Consider the following 24244-nt stretch of genomic DNA (forward strand, 5'->3'; position numbering starts at 1 on the left):
CTGTATTGATGCCAACGGGGGTCACTTTCAACATTGTTTATAATTGTCATTCATATTTACCTCCTGTATTCTATATTTAAACGTGCACAGTGACTTTTCGAACACTTTGTATATCACATATTATTTTTAAAACAAATTCCATGAAATCAAGAGATTTTTTTTCCCAATAAATGGTCTCTGACTAACCTGGCACGGACTTCTGACTTGGTAATGGAAGAGACCTTGATGGAAGAGGAGGTGGGCTGTTTCTTGTTTTAATTGCCTGTTTAGACATTACAGGAAGTTGTACATTGGGAGGTTTGGGTAATTTAAATGGTGGATTACCAAGTCTTTCCAAAGAAGGGAGTTCTTTTTTCTGGTAACGGAAATGTGACTTACATATATATTTTTCTGAATTAGCTAAAGTACATGGATCACACTGTGTATCACAAACATTGCTTGCTTTATCCTTTCCACGGTACTTCCATTTCTTTCTTTAAGTGGTTTCACTGTGAAAGAGACAAGGGGCAAGGTAGGATTAACTTGACCTGTCACTTCACGTTCTTGAGTAACAACTTTAGAAAAATCGTTTGTTTTTTTTTGTTTATCCATTTCTTCAGTGTGTTCCAGACTAATACTCTCTTTTGATTGTGTGGTGAGTGGCTTAGTACTTTTAACTTCACAGGTAGTATTAGCAGTCTTATTATCAGTGACTCCAACTGATGAAGATGACAGCGACTTGGTATGCTTAATAAAAAGTGAGGTTTTAGTCCCCCCACACACCTTTGGCTTGTTTAAGGCTGCTGGACTAAGCTCCAAACCTGAGTCACTAGATGTTGATGAAGTTGAATCATTTGTGGTCACTGTTGTGTATGTATTTGTGGGACCAATTGAAACTGTATTTTCAATTAACCTTTCTGGCTGACTTGATGTATGTACATTATTTGATGGACTAAACTTTTTTGCATCATAACTGGCTTTGCTCTCTGAATTCTGAATATGTTTCAGACTTGACTGAGCTGACAAAATCCCCATCACAGGATTGTTCTTCCTGGAGAACAATGCTTTCAGTTCTTGTACTTTGGCCTGAGGTGATGAATCTACCATTTCCGCACAAGTATGGTCTTCTTGGTCAAAAAAGCCCTGGAATAAATAAGATATTATTCAAAATTCTAGAGACTTCACAAATTTATTATTTAAAAATTTAGAACTTACAATAAAAACATGCATTGCTAATTTAAATATCTTGTCCAATGTTCACTGGATGAGGTAAAAAGAAGTGTTAGTCATTATAAAACTAAGTATATATAAATGTATATGCATAACGAACGTCATATTGTTTTAATCCAAAATACTATAAACTTTATGTTAATGAGTTTTACTTTTGTTCTCTCGTTGAATATAATTGTTGTTGTTTGTTATTAAGTATAAATCTACACAAAGGGCTATCTGACCTCTGCCCACCACGGGTATCAAAACTCAGTTTCTAGCAGTATACGTCCGCAAACACTCTGCTGTGCCACTTGGAGGGCTTGTTGAATGAATATAGAAAGTTAAAGATTGTCATCTTTCACTGAACTGGGATTAACACAACTTTGGTATCTCAATACACATTGAAAATTCAAAACTCAAATTATGTCATTTCTTATATTTCATATCAATCTGAAATGTGAAAATGCATATTCATTAACATACCTATAATTTTAATGAGCAATGAATGAGATGCATGAACTTTAGCAAACCAACACGAACATTAACATGGATTCTTTCTTTGAGTGATAATTTTATTAACATAACTTACAGGCAAGACTTTTATTAAAATGGGCTTGTTTTTAGTTAACAAATACAGCCTCATTAATAAGGCTATAAAGTTACTAATTTAATATAATGTGACGGTAAGTCAAAAGAGCAGAAATGCCTAGTTTCACACTCTTATTTACAATATATAAAAAGTGTTTTTTTTTTCAATTTGCAATACCATGATGGCCCCTTGAGATTTCCTAAAGTTCATGTATACCTTACTTTGTTTTTAGCCTTATGGATTTTTACATACTGATGACTTTTTTAATTTCCAAGGTTTCTTTTGTTCTATTTTAAAAATTCATATTCCATTAACTAACCTAAAGACAAAATGTGAATTGCTTTGTAATGGACTTTTTAAGTGGAAAATACATCATACATTTCATTCACTGTAAATTAATCTGGATTTGTTGTTGTTGTTTTTGTAAGGCTAACATCTGGATTTGTTGTTGTTCTTTTTGTAAGGCTAACAAAATTTATTTACACCTGTAATGTGTAGAAAGTTATGTCAATAGTTAAACCACATGTATCTGAGGGTCATAGCTAAAAATTTTGTTAAATTACAGAAGTACAAAAACAAAATTTGCAATTAAGTTATATTCTGATTTTTTTTTGCTACATGAATAACTGAAATTGTATTTATAAAGAAAGTTTCTTTGTTTGTTTAGAATTAAGTACACTGCTGTACAATGGGCTATCTGTACTCTATCCACCATGGGTATTGAAACCTGGTTTATAATAGCGTGGGTTTAAAGATCCAAAAGTTTCTAACAATTTTCCACTAAAAACTAAATAACTTAATTTACCATATGAACACTGGGGGGGGGGCTAAAAAGGATGAATTTCATCTTATTATTTTGTTTGAATTTTGCGCAAAGTTACACGAGGCCTATCTGCGTTAGTCGTCGCTAATTCAGCAGTGTAAGACTAGAGGGAAAGTAATTAATCATCACTACCAACCGCCAACTCTTGAATTACTATTTTACCAAGGAATAATGGGATTGATCGTCCATTATAATACCACCCGCTGAAAAGGTGAGCATGTGTGGTGGGACGGGGGATTCGAACCCACGACTCTCAGATTACGAGTCAAACGCCTTAATCCATCTGGCCATGCCGGCCTGTATTATTTTGCTCATTTTGAAATTTAAAACATTTCTAAATCTATTGATCACAAATAAAACTTGCACAATTTACTGTAGATTTCAATTATTCTATGACAATTAATTTTAATTTGTATATTGGTCCGACTGAAGAATCGTCGATGGACTAATATTTAATTAATATACAAACCACTTGTACACTTGTTCTTATTGTAACCTACTTGTATATTGATTTTTAATGGAACCCATACGGTGCACTTATTTTTGGCGTGATGGTAATTATTATAATCCATTGGTTCTTGATGGAGTCAACTGGATGGCAACTTTCTGCTAGAAGTTGAACCCCTAACATTTATTAACAAAATCTAAACTCCCATCAGTGTTATTTATTATATGCACAAGTCAACATGTATTGGTAATTTTAATGTTGTTCTTGGAAATTGTTTATCAGTTAAATTTTTAAGTTGTTTCTTTCATTTTTATCAACCACATACCTAGCGACGACGACGTTTCGAAAGTCTTCCGCCTGACACTGACCTGAATACGAAAGGCGGAAGACTTCAGAAACATCGTCCCTACAGTTGTGTCTCTACAACAGGCAGTCGCCATCCATTCTACAAAGTTCATCATAAACTTTATCCTATTTCTATTTTGTAAAGTCTGTTGGTTAATTACTCCCAGCCTATTGAGTCAATCTCAAACAGTCTTGGCTGGTTGACTCTTTAAACAATGTTGAATATTTTAAAAGAGTTCGAAGTCAAAGTATGAACGTTGTTAGATTGTTTCTCAAACAGCCGTGTTTGGCTCATGATCAGTGAAATGTAGAATGTTCAAGGCTGAGATCACCTCGAAATCTTGATTTGTTGGCAGATGGAAGGCAAACTGCAAATGTTGTTTATGAAAAAAACTTTGTTATTATCTAATGTTCAACACACTACTTTGAAATACATGATTGTCGTTCATATGTTTGTAAGTTAAACACAGAGCTAAACAAGGACTATCTATGCTCTACTCACCATGGGTATCGAAACCGAGTTTCTAGCGGTGTAAGTCCACAGATATACCACTGGGGGGCCTGATTGTTGTTACAGTAACATTATTCTAATGTAGTTTAAACATTTCCCGTTAGTTGACGGGTATTTCAGCTTGTAAGTTAAAAGGTTCTGCCCAGTTTCCGCTTATCGCGCTTGTCAACGGATATCCTAGAAGTATTTCATTTATAAAAGGCTTTCATTAGAAACTTGACTTCGTTTCTTGATAAATGTTGTGGTGTTCTTGTAAAAATTATCCTTTTCTTCTTTTCACACCATTGGAGAAGTTAGATATGCACCAATAAAAAAAGCAACCTTGCAGGATAACATTTAGTGTATTGAAGTTACGATGTAAGATAGAGAAAAAGCCGAGAAACATAAGTGTTTATTTGAGGCGACATATTAACAAAATTATTTGCGTTATGTGTGTGTGTGAGAGAGAGAGTTCGATCTCAACGACTAGCCCAGCCTCATGGGAAGCACGTGTGTATAACTAACTATCATAGATAGGTACTTAAAAGATCCGGTTCTCGGGCTCACAGATTCTGAGATTTGTGGCTTTTCAATATGATATCAATTATAGCTTTTGTACTCTGATTTTTTCAAGACACGAACTGGGAATTCTGTCTAACAGCCTCTGTAATACTCCTTGTATTACTAATTATTTCTACCTAATCAAAAGCATTTTCGGTGAGAAAAAAAAAGTTTACTCACAAAAGGATCGAGATTCATCAATTAGCCAGCCCATGTATATTGTTTTACCCACCACCATACCCCCATTTCAACAAAACGCGTGATCTGGCTAACTAATGAATGAATACTGGCTGTAAAATTTTTTATCAATGCTGTAAGTTTAGCTACCACAATTAATTAAAGGGCCTGGCCGCCAATTTTGATTCATTCCTTTAAGTTAAACACTGATTTTTTTATTGTTGTTGCACCTTTTATTCCACACTTGAGGTGCTTTTGATTAGATATCATGACGTTTTGTCAATACACACAAACAAACCATGACAAGTAAGCAAGTTACACTTAGTAGTTGGTTTCTTTTTTTAAAATTCGCGCAAAGCTACAAGAGGGCTATCTACGCCAGCCGTCCCTAATTTAGAAGTGCAAGATTTGAGGGAAGGCAGTTAGTCATCACCGCCCACTGCCAACTCTTGGGCTACTCTTTTACCAACGAATAGCGGGATTGACCATCAAAATATAACGCCTCTACGACTAAAAGGGTGAGCATGTTTGGGGATGATTGGGATTCGAACCCGCGACCCTCGGATTACGAGTCGAATGCCTTAAACACCTGGCCATGCCGGGCTAAATGACATTTAGCTGATTAAAACTGCTTAAAACTGATCTTGAGAAATTAGGTATAGTTCGTTTATCGAGTTGGAGTAGCGCTAAACTATGAATTAAAGACGTTTTTATATTCCAAGATACAGGTAACTGTTTTCAGAGAATATAGTTTTGAAACTTACTAATTAAAACAATTAAAGTAAGATTAATAAGAGCTATTGATCAAATACGAGTTAACACATAGATCAGAACTAAAAGTAACTCATAACTCCATTAACAAAGCTAAATCCATAAAGCGATCTGACTTGAAGTACATAATGCTGTAAATCAACACAGACCAAATCTTAGAACGCATTGAACGACCAGAAAAGCATCTTTCTATTAAGAATATTGTCAAAAACAACTATCAGATTTTGCACGGTGTGGCACTTAATGTTTAGCAGTACATATGCAGTTTTGTTTTTTGAACTTCGTGCAAAATCACACGAAGGCTTTCTGCACTAGCCGTTCCTTATATAGCAGTGTTAGACTAGAGAGAAAGTAGCTAAATATCACCATCCACCGCCAACTCTTAGGCAACTCTTTTATCAACCAATAGTGGGATTGGTTGTTATGTAATAGCGCTCCCACGACTGAACGGGTGAACATGTTTGGTGTGACGGGGATTCGAAATCGTGACATCAACAAAAAGCGAGTCGAGTGTTCCAACCACAAGGTCGTGTTTGTTTGAATACCGTCACCGAACATTAATTTCCCTGTCAGTGATGGTGTAATGCGATGGCCAATCCCACTATTGTTGGTAAAGTGTAACCCAAGACTTGGCGGAGGGTGGTTCCGACCAGCTGGCTTCCTCTTGTTTGTCACTTTAAAATTAGAGACAGCTGGCGTATACAGTCCTCAAGTGTCTTTACGCAAAACTGAAAACAACAGCAACAAGAAGAAAAACAACTAAATGTTTTGCTTTGAGCAATTAAATTATTACACTGTCCCGTAACTCAGTTATGAAAGGGTATTATATCTCAATTGAGACTAAAATTAACAGTTGAAATGAATAAACAAGAATCCAATTCTAAATCTGAATATTATTAACACTAAACCATAAACTAGAGATGGAATTATTTCGCTAATTGATAATCATGTCTATGTTATCTAACAGTCTTTTGGCAGAAATGGATTTCAACCAATCGAAATGTTCTTACCCTGAATATTTTTTAATCGCAACACAGTATCGATTATTACATACGTACCCGTGGATCCATTTGTTCAGCTTCTTAATTAAATTCGGTTAAATTGGTTTTCCTAAATAATTTTTTTTTCTTACACAAAAGCTATAAACTGCTACAAGATGTGAAAATCTGCATGCGAAAATTCGATGCTATTTATAAAATTCACTTATAAAATGACGACCATCATAAGCCGGAACACCATTCGTCCTGGTGTTGTTTTACTAAATGCCAATCACGGGCTCTCTTCTGTGCACGTGAGTGAAAAAATATTAAGTATGAAAGTAAAATAAATTTACGAAAGTTTCAAACTGAATACAAGATGGCGCTTCACTACTACTCTGTATGCACAGAGAAAATACAGCAATTATTTCACTTTTTTTTTTTTTGTCAAAACGCGTCCCAGAATATTTCACGTTCATTAGAGTACAAACAGTTTCAGTTAGCTGAATGTCACCACGAGCTGACACGCAACCAATATCCGGCAGGTAGCTGTTGCTTTCTGATATGGAAAGATAGGAAGTATTGTAGTACTTGTGTATTAAAACCACTGGCCGCGAGAAGGAAGAACCCGTCTAATATTTCAGTTAAGAGTAATCGAAACTTATTCAAACAATTAACGAGACTGAAGCACTTACTGAATCAATGATTATGGATTGAACTACAATATTTTTTTTACAATATGACGCATAGAATAGAAACATAGGGGCACAAGAGCTTAAAGGAGGGCACGTGTCCTCCAAATAATTTTTTCTAAACAATAGGCCATGTAAAGTATATAATTAAACATAATTATTACTGTGTCACTATTTTAAAGCCACAGAAATATGGATGGTAGCGTTATACTTGGCTGAACTAAAACCATAATAATAATACGGATTAAACCTAATTTTGCCGAAACAAGTTTGTTTGTTTGTTTAAATTTCGCGCAAAGCTTCACGAGGGCTATCTGCGCTAGCCATCCCTAATTTAGAAGTGTAAGACTAGAGGGAAGGCAGCTAGTTGTCACCAACCATCGACAACTCTTGAGCTACTCTTTTACCAACGAATAGTGGGATTGACCGTCACATTATAACGCCCCCACGGCTGAAAGGATGAGCATGTTTGATGCAACCGGGATTTGAGCCCGCGACCCTCGGATTGGGAGTCAAGCGCCCTAACCACCTAGCCATGTGTCAGACCTCCTGACACAATACATTAATAATTTGTTTTAATTTATAAAGTCAACCTACTGTTGATTGTGTTATGGATCATGAATAATGTATTTTTGGAAGATGTGCCTTTTAACCTGTTCATTATCGTAGACGAGATAACTCGTCCAAGCCGATAGGTAACAGTGCCACGAACGAGTTAACCTACTTACAAATTGTTTCACTTTCGATCCAAAATGCCGTCACGAAAAAAGTTACAAAATGAAGAAGCATAAAAGTTGTATTTTGAACTTGGTTCGGAGTTGCCGTAGCAGCTGAAATACTTGGCAGTCAACAGGTTAGAAATTGAAACGAAAACGTTACTGTAAAAAGCTATCTGTAAAATGTATTACAATTTTGTACTTTTAACACATCCAGATAACGTTATCTTTTCAGAATAATCATACAATTTATAGTAAGCACCTTAACTTAATTATATATATTACAATTATTGTATTATTTTTCCCAATAGATAAATTATAACCTATGCGTGTGTTACCTTCTTTATTGTATAAAAATATGAGATTATACTTGTTTGGAATTAAACACAAATCTACACAGAGGGCTATCAGGGTTCTGCTCACCACGGGTATCGAAAGCCGGTTTCTCGGGTGTAAGTCCGCATACATGCAGCTGTGGCACTGAGGAGTCTCGGATAATGAATGGTGGTTTGACAATATAACTGAAAAATATTATAATGTAATCAATTCGATATGCCTGGTGCCCACCACCACCATATATACAAAAACTACTTCTAAAGAGTTCTGAAACATAAAATTTTACTTGTTAATTTTAAACCAATAAACATTTGTTCGCGCAAAGCTACACGAAGGTTATCTGTACTAGGGGGTTAGAGGGCTCGACTCGTAATCTGAGAGTCGCGGGTTCGAATCCCTGTCGCACCAAATACAGAACGAAAGCAGTGATCTAATAAACACGGTGAAAACTTACTTCACTAAGAAAGACTTGGTCACCGTTATTTCTAAGAACCTATCACGCCCAAAAAATCGAATTTCGATCCTACAATGGGAACAGCATAGGAAACCTATTGTATGACTCTGTGATTAAAGACAAATAAACCCTCGAGTTTTTCAGAGTTTTAATGAACTAATAGAAAGATATTTACATATTCATAGCAACGTCTTTGTATGTTTTTTTCATATATACATATATATAAATGACTGATTCCACAAATAGACAAAACTTGGTATGATTTAGTTTTTTGTATAAGGTATCCATAAAAAACTTGTCTTCCTTATAATATAACCAACTCTGTGATAAAATCATCATATGATGGGGATATGATGATGAGTTTTCACTATTTCTTCAACTACTTATTGATGTGCAGGCCTTCTGGTTTTTACGAGGTAATTTGTGTGGGATCATTACACTCAACAGATGGCGCTTGTTACATATCCAATTCGGATAGTGTGTGGAAATGTTTTCTTATCGCAAAACCGCATGGGGATATCTCCCATGTCCACCGAGGAAAATCCGGGGGCCACGGATAGTGTAAACAGAAAAACAGTTAGTTCATTATCTCACTATGAAAGTTTACATCAACAATTTTCTGTAGAATGTACATACATATACATATATTAACTTTATATCAATGGCTTATTTTGAGAGCTAATAAAAAATACATAAAATCGTTTCACAAACTAACATATTTAGCGAAAAGTTTGGAATTTTATTATTTATTTGTAGGAAAAACTTTGTGAATAGTTTAAATCCCTAAAAGATAAAATATCAGCGTTTGCACTTAGAAACATTGATTTTCAAACTGAACAGCACTTGAAAGTAGGCCTGGTAGTTAGTGTGCTCGATTCGTAGCTTGTGGATTGTTGGTTCGAATCCCGTCATCGAACATGCTCGCTCTCGCATCTATGACTGTATTATTAACAATCAATCCTACTGTTTGCTGATAGAAGAGTAGTCCAAGAGTTGGCGGTGTGTGGTGCTAACTAACTTGTCTATCTTTTTAAAATTACGGTTTGTTAGTGCAAACAATGTTTTAGTATTTTTGCACTAAATTTCTAAAAAAACTACAACAAAAGCTTCAAGTATGTCTATAATTAACGGACTTTAAATCGTCCGTTCTTTACAGAATAATATTATAATAAAATAATTAAAAGTACGCATCTGTTATTCTAAAGATTTTTTCACTTGTCTAAAAACAGATTCGATGTTTACATTCTATACCAAATTGTGCGTAAACATTTATTTCTTTTATACAAAATACGATTTATCTCCCATGAAATAAATTCATGTCTATACATACATAAAAGAATGTTCAGTACATTCTCCTCAATGTTTTCATCTCTAACAATAATATAAAAATTAATCATTCTGTCAGGTATTAATTGCATACGTCACATACTGCGTTTGTTCAACTCTGTTATTTTTGTCTTTCAGAGTGTCATTCAAACAACAAATACCAATGTCATACTGGTACAACCGGCTAGCTGTTAATAATCATTAATTCTGTTTACTTTTTGTAATTCATTGTATTCGGTGAATTTCAAATTATTTTACCATGTATATAAATCCCCATCATGAGTAGTATCGTAACGTAAGACAGCGGTAAGTTTACGGACGTCCAAAGTTAAAATTCAGGTTCGATTCCAGCAGTGGACAGAATACGAATAACCTAACGTGTAGATCTGCAACAAGAAAAAGTAGCCTACATGAGTATCCAAGTATAACTATTTGGTAGTTATTTTTACTGGGCACTAATAAAATAGCATCATGTAAAAAACAATCAGTATTTGATATTTTATAGGCTACTAACTACGACAATCGTTCTCGTGATATCTGGTCACTGGAACCTTCCTTATAAGCTTATTTGTATACATTATTGAGATATTCTTATCAAAAGAAAAACTTATTAGATCGGAATATACAGGTAACTTTACATAACTGAAGAAAATATTATAAAATAAACCAAACTGAACTGTAATATATCAAAAATCAATTAAAAACTAAAACTCGACAATGTTTCAAAGTGGATTAAACCATCAAATTGCATAGTTACATTTTCGGCCGTAATCCCAAAAATATATAAAATAATTTTTGTAATTATGATAAACGAAAAAAAGATATTCAAAATGATTATAAAAGTATAACCGACAACATTAATTTGTGAGGGGGTTAAGTTAGCGCATAGGGTCCTCTGAAATTAGTTTTTTTATATCATTTCCGAAATTCATTACAAGCGATTGTTATAACCCATAACCCACAATTACTATTTTGACTGCAGGCAAAAAACATCACGTTTCTGCAGTGGTAAAGGTATCTCACGAAGATTCTCAGAAGCTAAACAAACAGGTTATTTTACAAACTGATTAATTATATATTTCTCACAATATTCTCTCGTGTTGTAAAATGACTGTTTATGTTAAAAGAAAAACGTAACTTTATTTTCCGTGAGAAAACATTTAAATTTTATAGCAAAATGGCACCGTCCTTGTTTGCGTTTTCCGCTGGTATAGCGGTAAGTGTACCGTTTATAACGCTCAAATCAGGCGTTCGATTCCCCTCGGTGGACTCATCTGATGTGGCTTTGCTATAAAAATAATCTTGTTACTATTACGCCTCTGCAGTCCTCCTGGTGGGTCCAAGTTAAATTACAAACTTACTATAAAATCTAGCGCTCTACTTCACGCTGTGGACAGATCATAGATAACCTATTTTCTCTGAAAAAACAAACAAATAAGGTTATCTACATCTCTGTCTTTCCTTTTACATTTAAAATGTTTACATGAAACAACTTGAGATTTAATAAATTTAGATGAATAACAAAAATATGATTTAGATTTGTTTAAGTCAAACATGTCAGTTTATTCCTGGTTCGACTCAAAGGTAAATTATTTACATTTAAAACAACGCTGGTATTAACGACAACGCACAACCGATGATACAAGACAGACCTGGTCGTAGAAGCTTTTTGTAGCTTTCTTGTTGCTCGTGAGAAAAGACTATTGATATAATTTATATAATGATAGCCGATCCGAATTTTTAAGCGATATGCACGAGGGAAGGCAGCTAGACAACGCCATCGCCAACTTTTGAGCCACTCTTGTCAGGTTCATTTGTAGAATTTGACAAGTACTTGTATAACAATTTCTCGACAGGTAAGTGTCAAGCGTGACTTTTGCTTTCCCTTTTGTTGGTAATGAGACACAAATTCTGGAACTTCACCACAAAAGCACTCTAACCACTGACCCAGACTCAGCTCAAACAGTCTCCGAAAAAACTCGCACAAAAACTTGTAATATGCTCACCCATGATTCAAAATATTCCAGCTGAGTCAACAGTCAATTTACACACTTAAAGCGCATAGATTCGGGGATAAAACCTCCGTGGTAGACATAATTAATAAGAGCCGAACCCCCCCAAAAAAAAACAAACAAACAGGTAAGGTATCCAGATCATGTGGTGTGCAATCTAAAATGTTCAGGTACTATTTAGACTTATTCCTATATCCTTCACGGTTGGGCCTGGCATGGCCTAGCGCGTTAAGGCGTACACTTCGTAATCTGAGGGTCACGGGTTCGCGCCCGAGTCGCGCCAAAACATGCTCGCCCTCCCAGCCATGGGAGCGTTATTATGTGAGGGTCAATCCCACTTTTCGTTGGTAAAAGAGTAGCCCAAGAGTTAGCGGTGGGTGGTGATGACTAGCTGCCTTCCCTCTAGTCTTACACTACTAAATTAGGGACGGCTAGCGCAGATAGCCCTCGTGTAGCTGTGTGCGAAATTCAAAACAAACAAACAATCTAATGCAAGGTGACAGAGACATCCCAATTACTTAACACTCCTCGGAAGAGAAACTTCCTCCCCGAGAACTTTCCTCAAAAATAGCTCACGCTATTATAAAGATGCGTATTGGAAACTGGCTCTAGTTTATAGTAAAATACTTTAGTAATGCTATTCAAATGTATTTTGCTTTTGAGAAAGAAATTATCATTAAAAGCACGCAAAATAAAAAGTTAACTATCACTTTTAGAGTCCATTTTCTCGAACAAAAAATATAACTACAGCAAAATATATATATATATAAACGGCTGTTATGGGTTGAGAAAATTTTTTATGTAGAGGACCGAACAACGTTTCGACCGTCTTCGGTTATCGTCAGCCGTTTTTACATATATATTTTTCTCTACAAGCGAGTTTTCTCGTCATCACGGAATACCTGTAGCAAGTTTACTCTTGCTCACGGCTTACTGCCAAGCTTAAATACGTTTGAAGGGCTTTAACCTTAAAAAGCAAAACAATTTCATTATGACGGGCAGCGTCAATTGTTATTTGAGTACAAAGCTCCTAGATAAAGGTGATTTACCCTCTATGTAGACAAAAATTGTTTATAAGGACTTTGTAATATTTCAACCAAGTTTGTAATTTCCCGCTTCTCTCTTTGAGTACAATACCATGTTACAATAACGTGTTCATCTGCTCATGAACCATGGAACTGAAACGACATAAAGACAGTTGTAGAGATTATTGCTATTCAAAATAAGAATATATATATACATATATATATGGAAAGAAAGAGATGTGTCAGACACTTAGAGAAAAGTCCTTGAAAAAAGGTCAGCGGTCATCATCAATATATGTTGAAGTTACAATTCTCAACTTGTTTTGTCCATCTTACCTTCATATATACCCTCGCAAAGCAGCTCCCCGCTAGTACAGCGGTAAGTCTCCGGATTTACAACGCTAAAATCAGTAGTTCCATTCCCCTCGGTGGGCTCAGCAGATAGCCTCATGTGACTTTGCTATAAGAAAAAAACACACACACACACCCGAAAAAACCATTCATACCCTTTCCATAGCTTTAAACCACCACGTTCTCAGTGAAATGTTAACTATACAAATGCGCTATGTAAACAAGATATTGAGATCGAAATTAAGATGTTTAATTACATATGAAACAGCGCACGTGGTTCGTATACAGTTCATTTGAATTAATTCAAAAATTAGTAGCCCATAACAATTATAGGCTAAAGTAAAATACAGTTTTTGTTTTGTTTTTCACATTAGCATGCCATATTAAACTTAAATTTATTCATAATATTAATTCAATAGTTAATTAAAAATTAGTTTTAACAATGCTAAAAAGTTAGTACTGAAAAATTTAGAAAATTAGTTTTAACAATGCTAAAAAATTAGTACTGAAAATTTAAAATAATAGTTTTAACAATGCTAAAAAGTTAGTACTGAAAAATTTAGAAAATTAGTTTTAACAATGCTAAAAAGTTGGTACTGATAATTTTTGAAAATTAGTTTTAACAATGATAGACTGTTGGTATTGAAAATTTTTAAAACTAGTCGTAACAATGCTGGATTGTTAGTATTGAAAGGCAGTTTTAACAATGTTAGACTTAGTATTGAAAATGAGTTTTGATAATGCTACAAAACTAGTATTAACAATACTGAAAATCTAAGGTTAACAATATAAAGGTGAATCTATATATTAAAGCTCTGCCTTCATATACTAATAGACGTGACTCATTTCAGTCAATGAATATCGTTGAAAGTGGCAGATTTCGTATTTGAGCCTGCGTATTCACTTTACTAAGAAAATCCTATTTCTAACGTGAATAATCACCTTTTATGACGAATTTACAATGCTAAGATCAGGGATTCGATTCTCCTCGGTAAACTCAGTAGATAGCCTGATGTATTTTTGCTATAAGGAAACACACATGTGCACCATTTATGAAATAAAATATATTTTCCTGAAACATCTTATTCGCTGCCTACACAATAATGGTTTCCAAAAGTAACTGACGCTTTTCCAACTAATACAACAATGCACTTTCTCTAACGAAAAGTGTGGTAATGGTAGTTAACAGCTTCGCTAGCTGGTAAATGAAGTCACTGCAAAAGTGGAAAGTGCTTTACATCTGAATAGTCCCTTCGCTATGGTAATATTTAATTCGCATCCACACTGTTACGTCGACCATTAAATACTAAATTAAATAACGGTTCAGCTGTTACTAACCGTTATGTATTTAATATTGAAAACATTTTATGATACGAGTGGGAGTGGTACAGACGAATAGCTTGATATGTCACTACGCTGAAAAACATAGTTCAGATACAACTAGATTAACAGTGCTTGGTTAAAGGACTATACATTTAAATGAAGACTGCGTTGTTTTCTAATAACCAATGAAGACACCAAATAAGTTATTAAATAAAATATTGTCTACCGGTTCTGTGCATGAGAAACTGTGCTTTATTCATATACTATTATCTTTATTATTACTATTAGATTTATTAATAAATCCATTTAGTGCTTTGAGTAATAATGAAGAATAAGTTATTACAGTTGAGTTATTACAGTCGAAACTAAACAAATTGCTTACATTTCACCACCATGTTAGGCCTACTTTATTCATTTACTGTGATCTTCATTGATGCGCCGGGAATTCGGCGAAACTCGTGTGCTGCTACGGGACGAACCAATCAATAATTTGTTTGTTTGGTGTGAGTTTTCTTAGAGCAAAGCCACATCGGACTATCTGCTGAGTTCACCGAGGAGAGTCGAACCCCCTTATTTTAACATTGTAAATCCGTAGACTTACCGCTGTAACATCGAGAGACTGTTTGCATTAAGCCAATGGGCTATCTGTTCTCTGCCCACCACGGGTACTAAAAGTCGGCGGCGTTGTAAGTCCGCTGTGCCATTAAAATTGGAAGGGGGGGCGAAGTTTGTTGAAGATCGTTTTGAATTCCGTGCAAAGCTACACGAGGGCTATCTGTGCTAGCCGTCCCTAATTTAGCAGTGTGAGACTAGAGGGAATGCAGCTAGTCATCACCACCCACCGCCAACTCTTGGGCTACTCTTTTACCAACGAATAGTGAGATTGACCTAACATTTCAACACATCCACGGCTGAAAGGGCGAGCATGTTTGGTGTGACGGGGATTCGAACCCGTGACCCTCGGGTTAGGAGCCGAGTTCCTTAACCACCTGGCCATTGTTTGAAGTTTGAAGTTAAGCATGAAGCTACACAATGGGCTATCTGTGCTCAGCCCACACGGGTATTGAAACCCGGTTTCTAGCGTTAAGTTTACAGACACAATGCTGTACCACTGAGGGATGGGGGCTGAGGAATTAAAGAAAAAAGAGAGAGTAGAAAACTAAACAAGGATAATTAATCTATGCCAGCGACAAAACTAGATAAAACATTCAATTTATTTTTATCTTACCTGATCACTGCTCTTGCTTGTTTTTTGTTGGTTTTTTTTACAGTTTTTGAATCCAGTAAAAATAATATAGTGTATTATAGTTGAGGTTTATGTTTAATTAGTTACGCTAGAAACACCTAAGTTCAGCAACTCGTCACGTGAATTTTTGACCTGGACTTGAACAAACAACGACATTTATTACACAGAAGTACACTAACCGGTATTACTAAAATTTCAACGTATTCAACTGGAAAGTTCTGATTGAAAGTCTTGTACAGTTCGTTCGCAACCTGACGTCTATACAACTAAAACTCCACCCAGGCTCTGAGTGAAGACTTTGAATCATGATTTGAAGTTGAATTTCAGCGTGGAGTAATTTAGGTCAAGACTTTTTAATTTATTACCCGTTAGTACGGTTATACTGGTTTACACACACGCACATTGTCTACTTTAAATTGGCTTACCCTTTCTTTTAACAATATGTTTTCTTATGCGACAATTTTTGACGTTGTTTTAAGAGAACCCTACTACCCTTCTTCCGTAATTAGGAGAACGACACTTTACTAAATATTATATTACTGAATATAAGTCGTAAAGGTAACTTATTTAAACTATTTTGTTCTATTTATTACGCTATGAAAGAAAATAAACAACAATTTTTGTCAGAAATATTATTATTTTATGCGAATGTTTGTAAGACAAATCAGTGTGGGTGTAGTTCAATAAATTGTTTGTTTGTTTGTTTTTGAATTTCGCGCAAAGCTAGACGAGAGCTATCTGCGCTAGCCGTTCCTAATTTAACAGTGTAAGACAAGAAAGAAGACAGCTAGTCATCACTACCCACCGCCAACTCTTGGACTACTCTATTACCAACGAATACTGGGATTGACCGTCACATTATAACGCCCCTACGGCTGAAAGGGCGAGCATGTTTGGTGCGACCGAGATTCGAACCCGTGACCCTCAAATTACGAGTCGGACGCCTTAACCCACCAGGGCCACTAGTTCAGTAAAGGAATTCACCACCTCATCTGAACAAGTACATGTATGCGCGCATCTATGTATGTGTCTGAATTCAACTTTTTTTTTATTAATGAGAAATCGGTATATCTGCATATATATATATATATTAAATGTATTTCAAGTTACAAGGCCCTACTGTTCTACCATAAACCGGTTGTACACTTACTTAACAGGAAACGGATTCAATTAACGGTTCTTGATCTACAAGGCGAAAAGAGCATATGTTTGAGACAACCTGTCCAAATTCGTGCTGCACCACACTAAGGACACGGACAGACAGCTTTACAAAATATTGATATTAGATATGATAAAAACGTTAACCACTACTGGTGATAAAAGTGTTTGTTTGCTTGTGATTAAGCCCAAAGCTAGACAGTAGGCTATCCGTGCTCTGCCCACCACGAATATTGAAACTTGGTTTCTAGCAGTGTGAGTCTGCAGATGTACTGCTGTGCCACTGAGGACCTAATAAGAGTAACAGTAAAGAAATAAAAGTGTATACGTTACCCATGGAGTACACAAAATCTAGCTGTTGGCTTCAAGCACTCTTGTGGATCAAACCTCAGGTTGACCATTAGGACATTATGATCCATAAAATTTGGACTTGCTATATGATAGCTATGGTTAATTCCCAGAATCACATCGTACAATATGAAACACTTTGAGTCGTTAATTCAACGCCAATGATGGATTTTGTGGAACAGGTATAAGCAAATGGTTTTAAAAACAGATTTGCTAATAAGTTTCCATGACATTGGAACCACCCAAATGTTTTCATTCGTTTCGTCTTTGCCTTTGTTAAGTTTTACTTGATCTCGGTTCTTTCTAACCCTTGACATGTTGGTAAAGTCAAGATTAGTTTGTAAAACTTATATTTTCAACACTTTAATATTTAGAGTGTTTCTATCTTGTCTGCTCGTGTCGCTTACAATGGTCATCCTGCCCATTAATACCAATCCTGTAGGTTTCATTCACAGTGGCATAGCTTCAGTTTTGAAAGAACTGGTAAACAACTTCTACTAGTATTTGTATCTGTAAACATTCACTTCTACTAGTATTTGTATCTGTAATAATTATGCTATCTTTTCACAGTTGATGTAAACTTTAGATGTGAAAAAAATGGTAAAAAAACTTAGTAGTAATATTATGGGTTTAGTTCCTTGGTGTGTCAGCTGTGAATTTGTGGACCTACAATGGTACGATTTGAGATTTGATTCTCTTCAATGAATAGAGAATAAATAGCACATTGTGTATCTTTGAGCTAAGAAAAAACAATAAAGAAAACACTTGTTACAGGTTTCTATTAATGACAAAAAAAGCAGAAGGGTATTTGGAGAAACTAAGAAGATGGAATTACTTTTTTAATAAAATGTAAATTAAAGTCTTTGGTTTTAAAGGGTTAACAGGCAGTCCAATACCAGTGTTTGTGTAAGTTGTGATTTTTTTCTGTTATTTTCTGGCACAACAACACTTCCTGGGGTAATGTAGTCACCAATCACCAAACTTTTGTAACTGTGAAGTGAGAAGCACTCCCTGACAACACTTGTTGTTATGTCTGCAAAAAAATAAATAACCTTCAATATATCAGATAGGACATGAAAAACACATATAGATTAAGTTAGGTAAAGATTAGAAGTACTCCCTAGCACCACTTGTTGTTTGTTGTATCTCCAATAAATAAATAATATTCAATACATCAGATAGGACATAAATCGTAGACTGAGGGTCGCTGGTTTGCATCCTGGTCACACCAAACATGCTCGCCCTTTCAGCCGTGAGGGCGTTATAATGTGACGGTCAATCCCACTATTCACTGGCAAAAGAGTAGCCCAAGAGTTGGCAGTTGGTGGTGATGACTAGCTGCCTTCCCTCTAGTCTTACATTGCTAAATTAGGGACGGCTAGCGCAGTTAGCCCTCGAGTACCTTTGCGCGAAATTCGAAAACAAAACAAGGACATAAATAGAATGAAGTCTAAGATAATTAACAAGAAACCAGATTTAACACACGTTTATTAAGGTAAAGGTTGCAGTGTTGGGTTAAAAAAAAACATTTCAATTACCATTCCAGAACATACCTACAGTTTTAACAAGTTTTATTTCAATCAAATAACATGACCAAGGCAATAAGAAAGACACATCACTTTATTTAAGGTGAACAACAATATTGATACGAAATACTGGTAAATAATATCTTGAAATTATGTATTATAACTAATACTGCTACAACATGGAAAACGTTAAATAAAGTTTAACACCCAACTATAGGCTGTATGGCAGTAATTTTTTATTATGTATTATAACTAATACTGCTACAACATGGAAAACGTTAAATAAAGTTTAACACCCAACTATAGGCTGTATGGCAGTAATTTTTTATTATGTATTATAACTAATACTGCTACAACATGGAAAACGTTAAATAAAGTTTAACACCCAACTATAGGCTGTATGGCAGTACAACATGGAAAACGTTAAATAAAGTTTAACACCCAACTATAGGCTGTATGGCAGTAATTTTTTATTATGTATTATAACTAATACTGCTACAACATGGAAAACGTTAAATAAAGTTTAACACCCAACTATAGGCTGTATGGCAGTAATTTTTTATTATGTATTATAACTAATACTGCTACAACATGGAAAACGTTAAATAAAGTTTAACACCCAACTATAGGCTGTATGGCAGTAATTTTTTATTATGTATTATAACTAATACTGCTACAACATGGAAAACGTTAAATAAAGTTTAACACCCAACTATAGGCTGTATGGCAGTAATTTTTTATTATGTATTATAACTAATACTGCTTTTTATTATGTATTATAACTAATACTGCTACAACATGGAAAACGTTAAATAAAGTTTAACACCCAACTATAGGCTGTATGGCAGTATTTTTTTATTATGTATTATAACTAATACTGCTACAACATGGAAAACGTTAAATAAAGTTTAACACCCAACTATAGGCTGTATGGCAGTAATTTTTTATTATGTATTATAACTAATACTGCTACAACATGGAAAACGTTAAATAAAGTTTAACACCCAACTATAGGCTGTATGGCAGTAATTTTTTATGGATGTTACTTAAATGACCAGATGCTGAAAATTTCAACAAGTTATACCTCTGTTTTCTCTAAACTAGTTAAATAAATGTTTGCTCTCCTACAGGTAACCGGTTTGGTGGTCTTTAAAGTCAAGTCAGACTTGCTTCTCTTTACACGCAGTAGAGCAGACTTAGTGAGACTTGCACTAATTTCTAACATTACAAATATTGTTCTTTTTAAACATAACCAGTTCTTTTCTCAGGGTTATAGCTGAAAGTTTGGTTTAACTGGTGCAGCTAAACTACGATCAATAATAAACCAACGTGGTTCAAGAGAAATTGGATCACTGGCTTGGACCCATCAGCTTGAACCAATTTTTGTTTGTGTTAATGTTCCTGGTGATGGTAAAAAGCATGAAATGTTATTCTACAACATTCTATCGAAATAATTTCCTTTCTCAAATGTTTTAGTGCTAATATAACTCAGTTTGTATGCAGAAAGATTCTAAAAATCACGATCAACTCCCTCGGTATTAAATCTAAATTATTATGCATCTAAAAATATTTTTCATCACCAAAATGTGATTTATTTTATCTCTACCTAATATATGTGAGCTCACGTTTAATATAAAAATATTATAATGATACTTGCCGTTTCAACAAATATATTAGTTTCTGATTTATCTTCATCTTATTTTTTATAAAGTGACAAAATAATCTATCATAATTTATTGTGTGATTCCCACAATTTCATTAATTTGATGTACACACTTTAACTCAAAACTAAAAATTATTATATAATAAAATTAATTAATTAAAGGAATGAATTTAGATATTTGGATAATGCTGACGTAAGTAATGAAGTTCGATTAAAGTATGTAGAAAGAGTTGTTTAATATACAATAAATGTGCATCACTTGATCACAGAGAGGGATTGTTTGTTTTTGGAATTTCAAGCAAAGCTACACGAGGGCTATCTGCGCTAGCCGTCCCTAATTTAGCAGTGTAAGACTAGAAGGAAGACAGCTAGTCGTTACCACCCACTGCCAACTGTTGGGCTACTCTTTTACCATACCAACGAACAGTGGGATGGACCATCACATAATAAGATCCCCCAGCTGAAAGGGCAAACATGTTTGGTGCGATGGGGATTCGAACCCACGACCCTCAGATTACAAGCATTATGCCTTAACCCACCAAGCCATGCCAATCCCAGAGAGAGAAAGAAGACAGGGAATGATTTTTTGGAACATTTTCTAAGTGCTAAAATAAACCACTGCCATTTCTTCCATTATTTCATATATCAAAATTAAACACATGCTGGTTTCTTAAAATATGCAAAATATAAATGTATTCAACTTCACACCATAGATCAACCAAAAATATGCTTATTCTGTCAATAACATTATATATATTTATAATTACAATTTTGTTAATAAAACATGATTAGTTAGTTAGTTAGATATCACCATTAGATTCCATCAAGGAACATAGGGCCGCAATCGCTTGCGGATTCTTCAACAGGTATTTAAGTGAGTAGTCTGTTAACCCACTGCACCGAGCCGTCCCTAATTTAGTAGTGTAAGACTAGAGGGAAGGCAGCTAGTCATCACCACCCACCGCCAACTCTTGGGCTACTCTTGTACCAACGAATAGTGGGATTGACCGTCACATTATAACGCCCCCACGGCTGGGAGGGCGAGCATGTTTAGCGCGACGCGGGAGCGAAACCGCGACCCTCGGATTACGAGTCGCACGCCTTACGTGCTTGGCCATGCCAAGCAAAACATGATTATACATATATATATATACACATGAGACTTTCTCAAAGCTTCTAACGTTTGACTACTATTTCTATTTGCTTACAAAAACATCACTGTCTGTTTCACCTTTGTTGACTGTTTTATTCTCTTCCAATTTCTAAGTCATAATGTTTTTCATTTATTATAAACAACGATGTTAGTATTAAAGCAATGTTAACATTCCGTTGTTACTTCTCAAAATCATAACCAAATAAGTTTTTAAAACGTATTTTTAGTATCCATATGTTCCTAACTTATTCAGACAACCTGATATTTCAACATAACCTTTTGTTTTTAACTTGGTGCCTTTTTCACCCTGTTGTTAAACTAAGTTTGTTTATTATGTTAAGAATAATGATACACTTTTAGATACATGAAGTTCAACAGAAACCATAAAAGGTTATTAAAAAACTTTGTTACATATCTGTCCTTCTCATGTAGGAACATCTCTGCAGTGTCTTCAAAAAACTATTGGTACAGTAAATACCATAAATAATAACTATTCATACAGTAAATAGTAAAAATAATAACTATTCATACAGTAAATAGCAAACATAATAACTATTCATACAGTAAATAGCAAACATAATAACTATTCATACAGTAAATAGTAAAAATAATAACTATTCATACAGTAAATAGCATAAATAATAACTATTCATACAGTAAATAGCAAACATAATAATTATTCATACAGTAAATAGTAAAAATAATAACTATTCATACAGTAAATAGCAAACATAATAACTATTCATACAGTAAATAGTAAAAATAATAACTATTCATACAGTAAATAGCAAACATAATAACTATTCATACAGTAAATAGCAAACATAATAACTATGCATACAGTAAACAACAAAAATAATAACTATTAATAAACTACAGAGCAAAAATAATAACTAGTGGTGTATTAAATAGCATAAATAATAACTATTCATACAGTAAACAGCAAAAATAATAATTATTCATGCAGTAAATAGCAAACATAATAATTATTAATAAAGTAAATAGCAAATATAATAACTATTCATACAGTAAACAGCAAAAACAATAACTATTCATACAGTAAACAGCAAAAATAATAATTATTAATAAAGTAAATAGTAAAAATAATAACTATTAATAAAGTAAAGAGAAAAAATAATAACTATTGGTGTATTAAACATCAAAAAAATAATTATTCATACAATAAACAGCCAGAATAATAACTATTAATAAAGTAAATAGCAAGAATAATAATTATTATTAAAGTAAATAGCAAAAATAATAAGTATTAATAAAGTAAATAGCAAAAATAATAACTAGTGGTGTATTAAACATCATAAATAATAACTATTCATACAGTAAACAGCAAAAACAATAACTATTCATTCAGTAAACAGCAAAAATAATAATTATTAATAAGGTAAATAACAAAAATAATAACTATTAATAAAGTAAATAGTAAAAATAATAACTATTAATAAAGTAAAGAGAAAAAATAATAACTATTGGTGTATTAAACATCAAAAAAATAATTATTCATACAATAAACAGCCAGAATAATAACTATTAATAAAGTAAATAGCAAGAATAATAATTATTATTAAAATAAATAGCAAAAATAATAAGTATTAATAAAGTAAATAGCAAAAATAATAACTAGTGGTGTATTAAACATCATAAATAATAACTATTCATACAGTAAACAGCAAAAACAATAACTATTCATTCAGTAAACAGCAAAAATAATAATTATTAATAAGGTAAATAACAAAAATAATAACTATTAATAAAGTAAAGAGCCAATATAAGAACTAGTGGTGTATTAAACATCATGAATAACAACTATTCATTCAATAAACAGCAAGAATAATAACTATTAATAAAGTAAATAGCAAAAATAATAACTAGTGGTGTAATAAATAGCATAAATAATAACTATTCATACAGTAAATTGCAAAAATAATAACTGTTGGTACCTAACAGTATTATGTATTTTAAATGCTTAATCTACCCTCATATTATCAAACTTATTGACCTATAGACAGCATTATCCAAATATTTTCATAATTTGCAAAAAAATAAATGTCACACAAACAGTATTAAATAAGCTTGCCACTTTAAGCATTGAGTTTGAGCCAATTATTTAACAATCTTTCAAGTGGTGACTGTGGTGCTTGCTTGATGGAATGATCTAAAACGTATTTTTAAAATCTAAAGTATTGTAATTTCATGCATTTGTTCATCTAACTTGAAGCTCTATATTGACACCATAACTCTGCCTAGTATTAAACAAAAAAACACACATTACAATTTGGAAAAACTAATAATAAACATACAATTTCAAGTTGATCTAAGATTCATTAGGCAGTCAATATCTTTCTGGCACAATAACGGTTAGTATCTTTTATTTAACAGTGGGATTGTTACTGCATGTTACCCTTATAACAGACCTACAGACTCAAATTATGAAGTGTTTAGTTTTTTCGGATTAGCGGGAAACGTATCAGGAAACCTCAGATTCAGAGTCTGGGATGCTAGTGACTGGGCCTTGACAATCCTGAGAC

General features: G+C 33.9%; 2 protein-coding genes across 12 annotated transcripts in view; both read right to left on the reverse strand.

The window, feature by feature from the left end:
* Positions 1-16113, reverse strand: part of LOC143245221 (uncharacterized) — a 44483-nt gene extending 28370 nt beyond the window's left edge. The window contains exons 1-4 of one of the 11 annotated variants that reach the window (XM_076491333.1): positions 15836-16113; positions 10155-10282; positions 8204-8301; positions 245-1122 (exon numbers count right to left, since the gene is read on the reverse strand). In XM_076491333.1, the coding sequence (XP_076347448.1) occupies positions 400-1122; positions 8204-8301; positions 10155-10176 (843 nt within the window). In that variant the 5' untranslated portion in view covers positions 10177-10282; positions 15836-16113 and the 3' untranslated portion in view covers positions 245-399. Of the gene's footprint in view, positions 1-186; positions 1123-3898; positions 4044-6453; positions 6816-8203; positions 8302-10154; positions 10283-13269; positions 13785-14226; positions 14655-15835 lie in introns of those variants that run through there. The other 10 variants (XM_076491324.1, XM_076491331.1, XM_076491330.1 and 7 more) reach the window with 10 other exon arrangements.
* The window catches only part of LOC143245228 (glycoprotein 3-alpha-L-fucosyltransferase A-like), a 524457-nt gene that overhangs the window by 354613 nt on the left and 145600 nt on the right, over positions 1-24244 (reverse strand). The gene's annotated exons all lie outside the window — the stretch shown is intronic.

Source organism: Tachypleus tridentatus, chromosome 2 (genome assembly GCF_004210375.1).
Source record: "Tachypleus tridentatus isolate NWPU-2018 chromosome 2, ASM421037v1, whole genome shotgun sequence".
In the NCBI taxonomy this organism is placed as follows: Eukaryota; Metazoa; Arthropoda; class Merostomata; order Xiphosura; family Limulidae; genus Tachypleus; species Tachypleus tridentatus.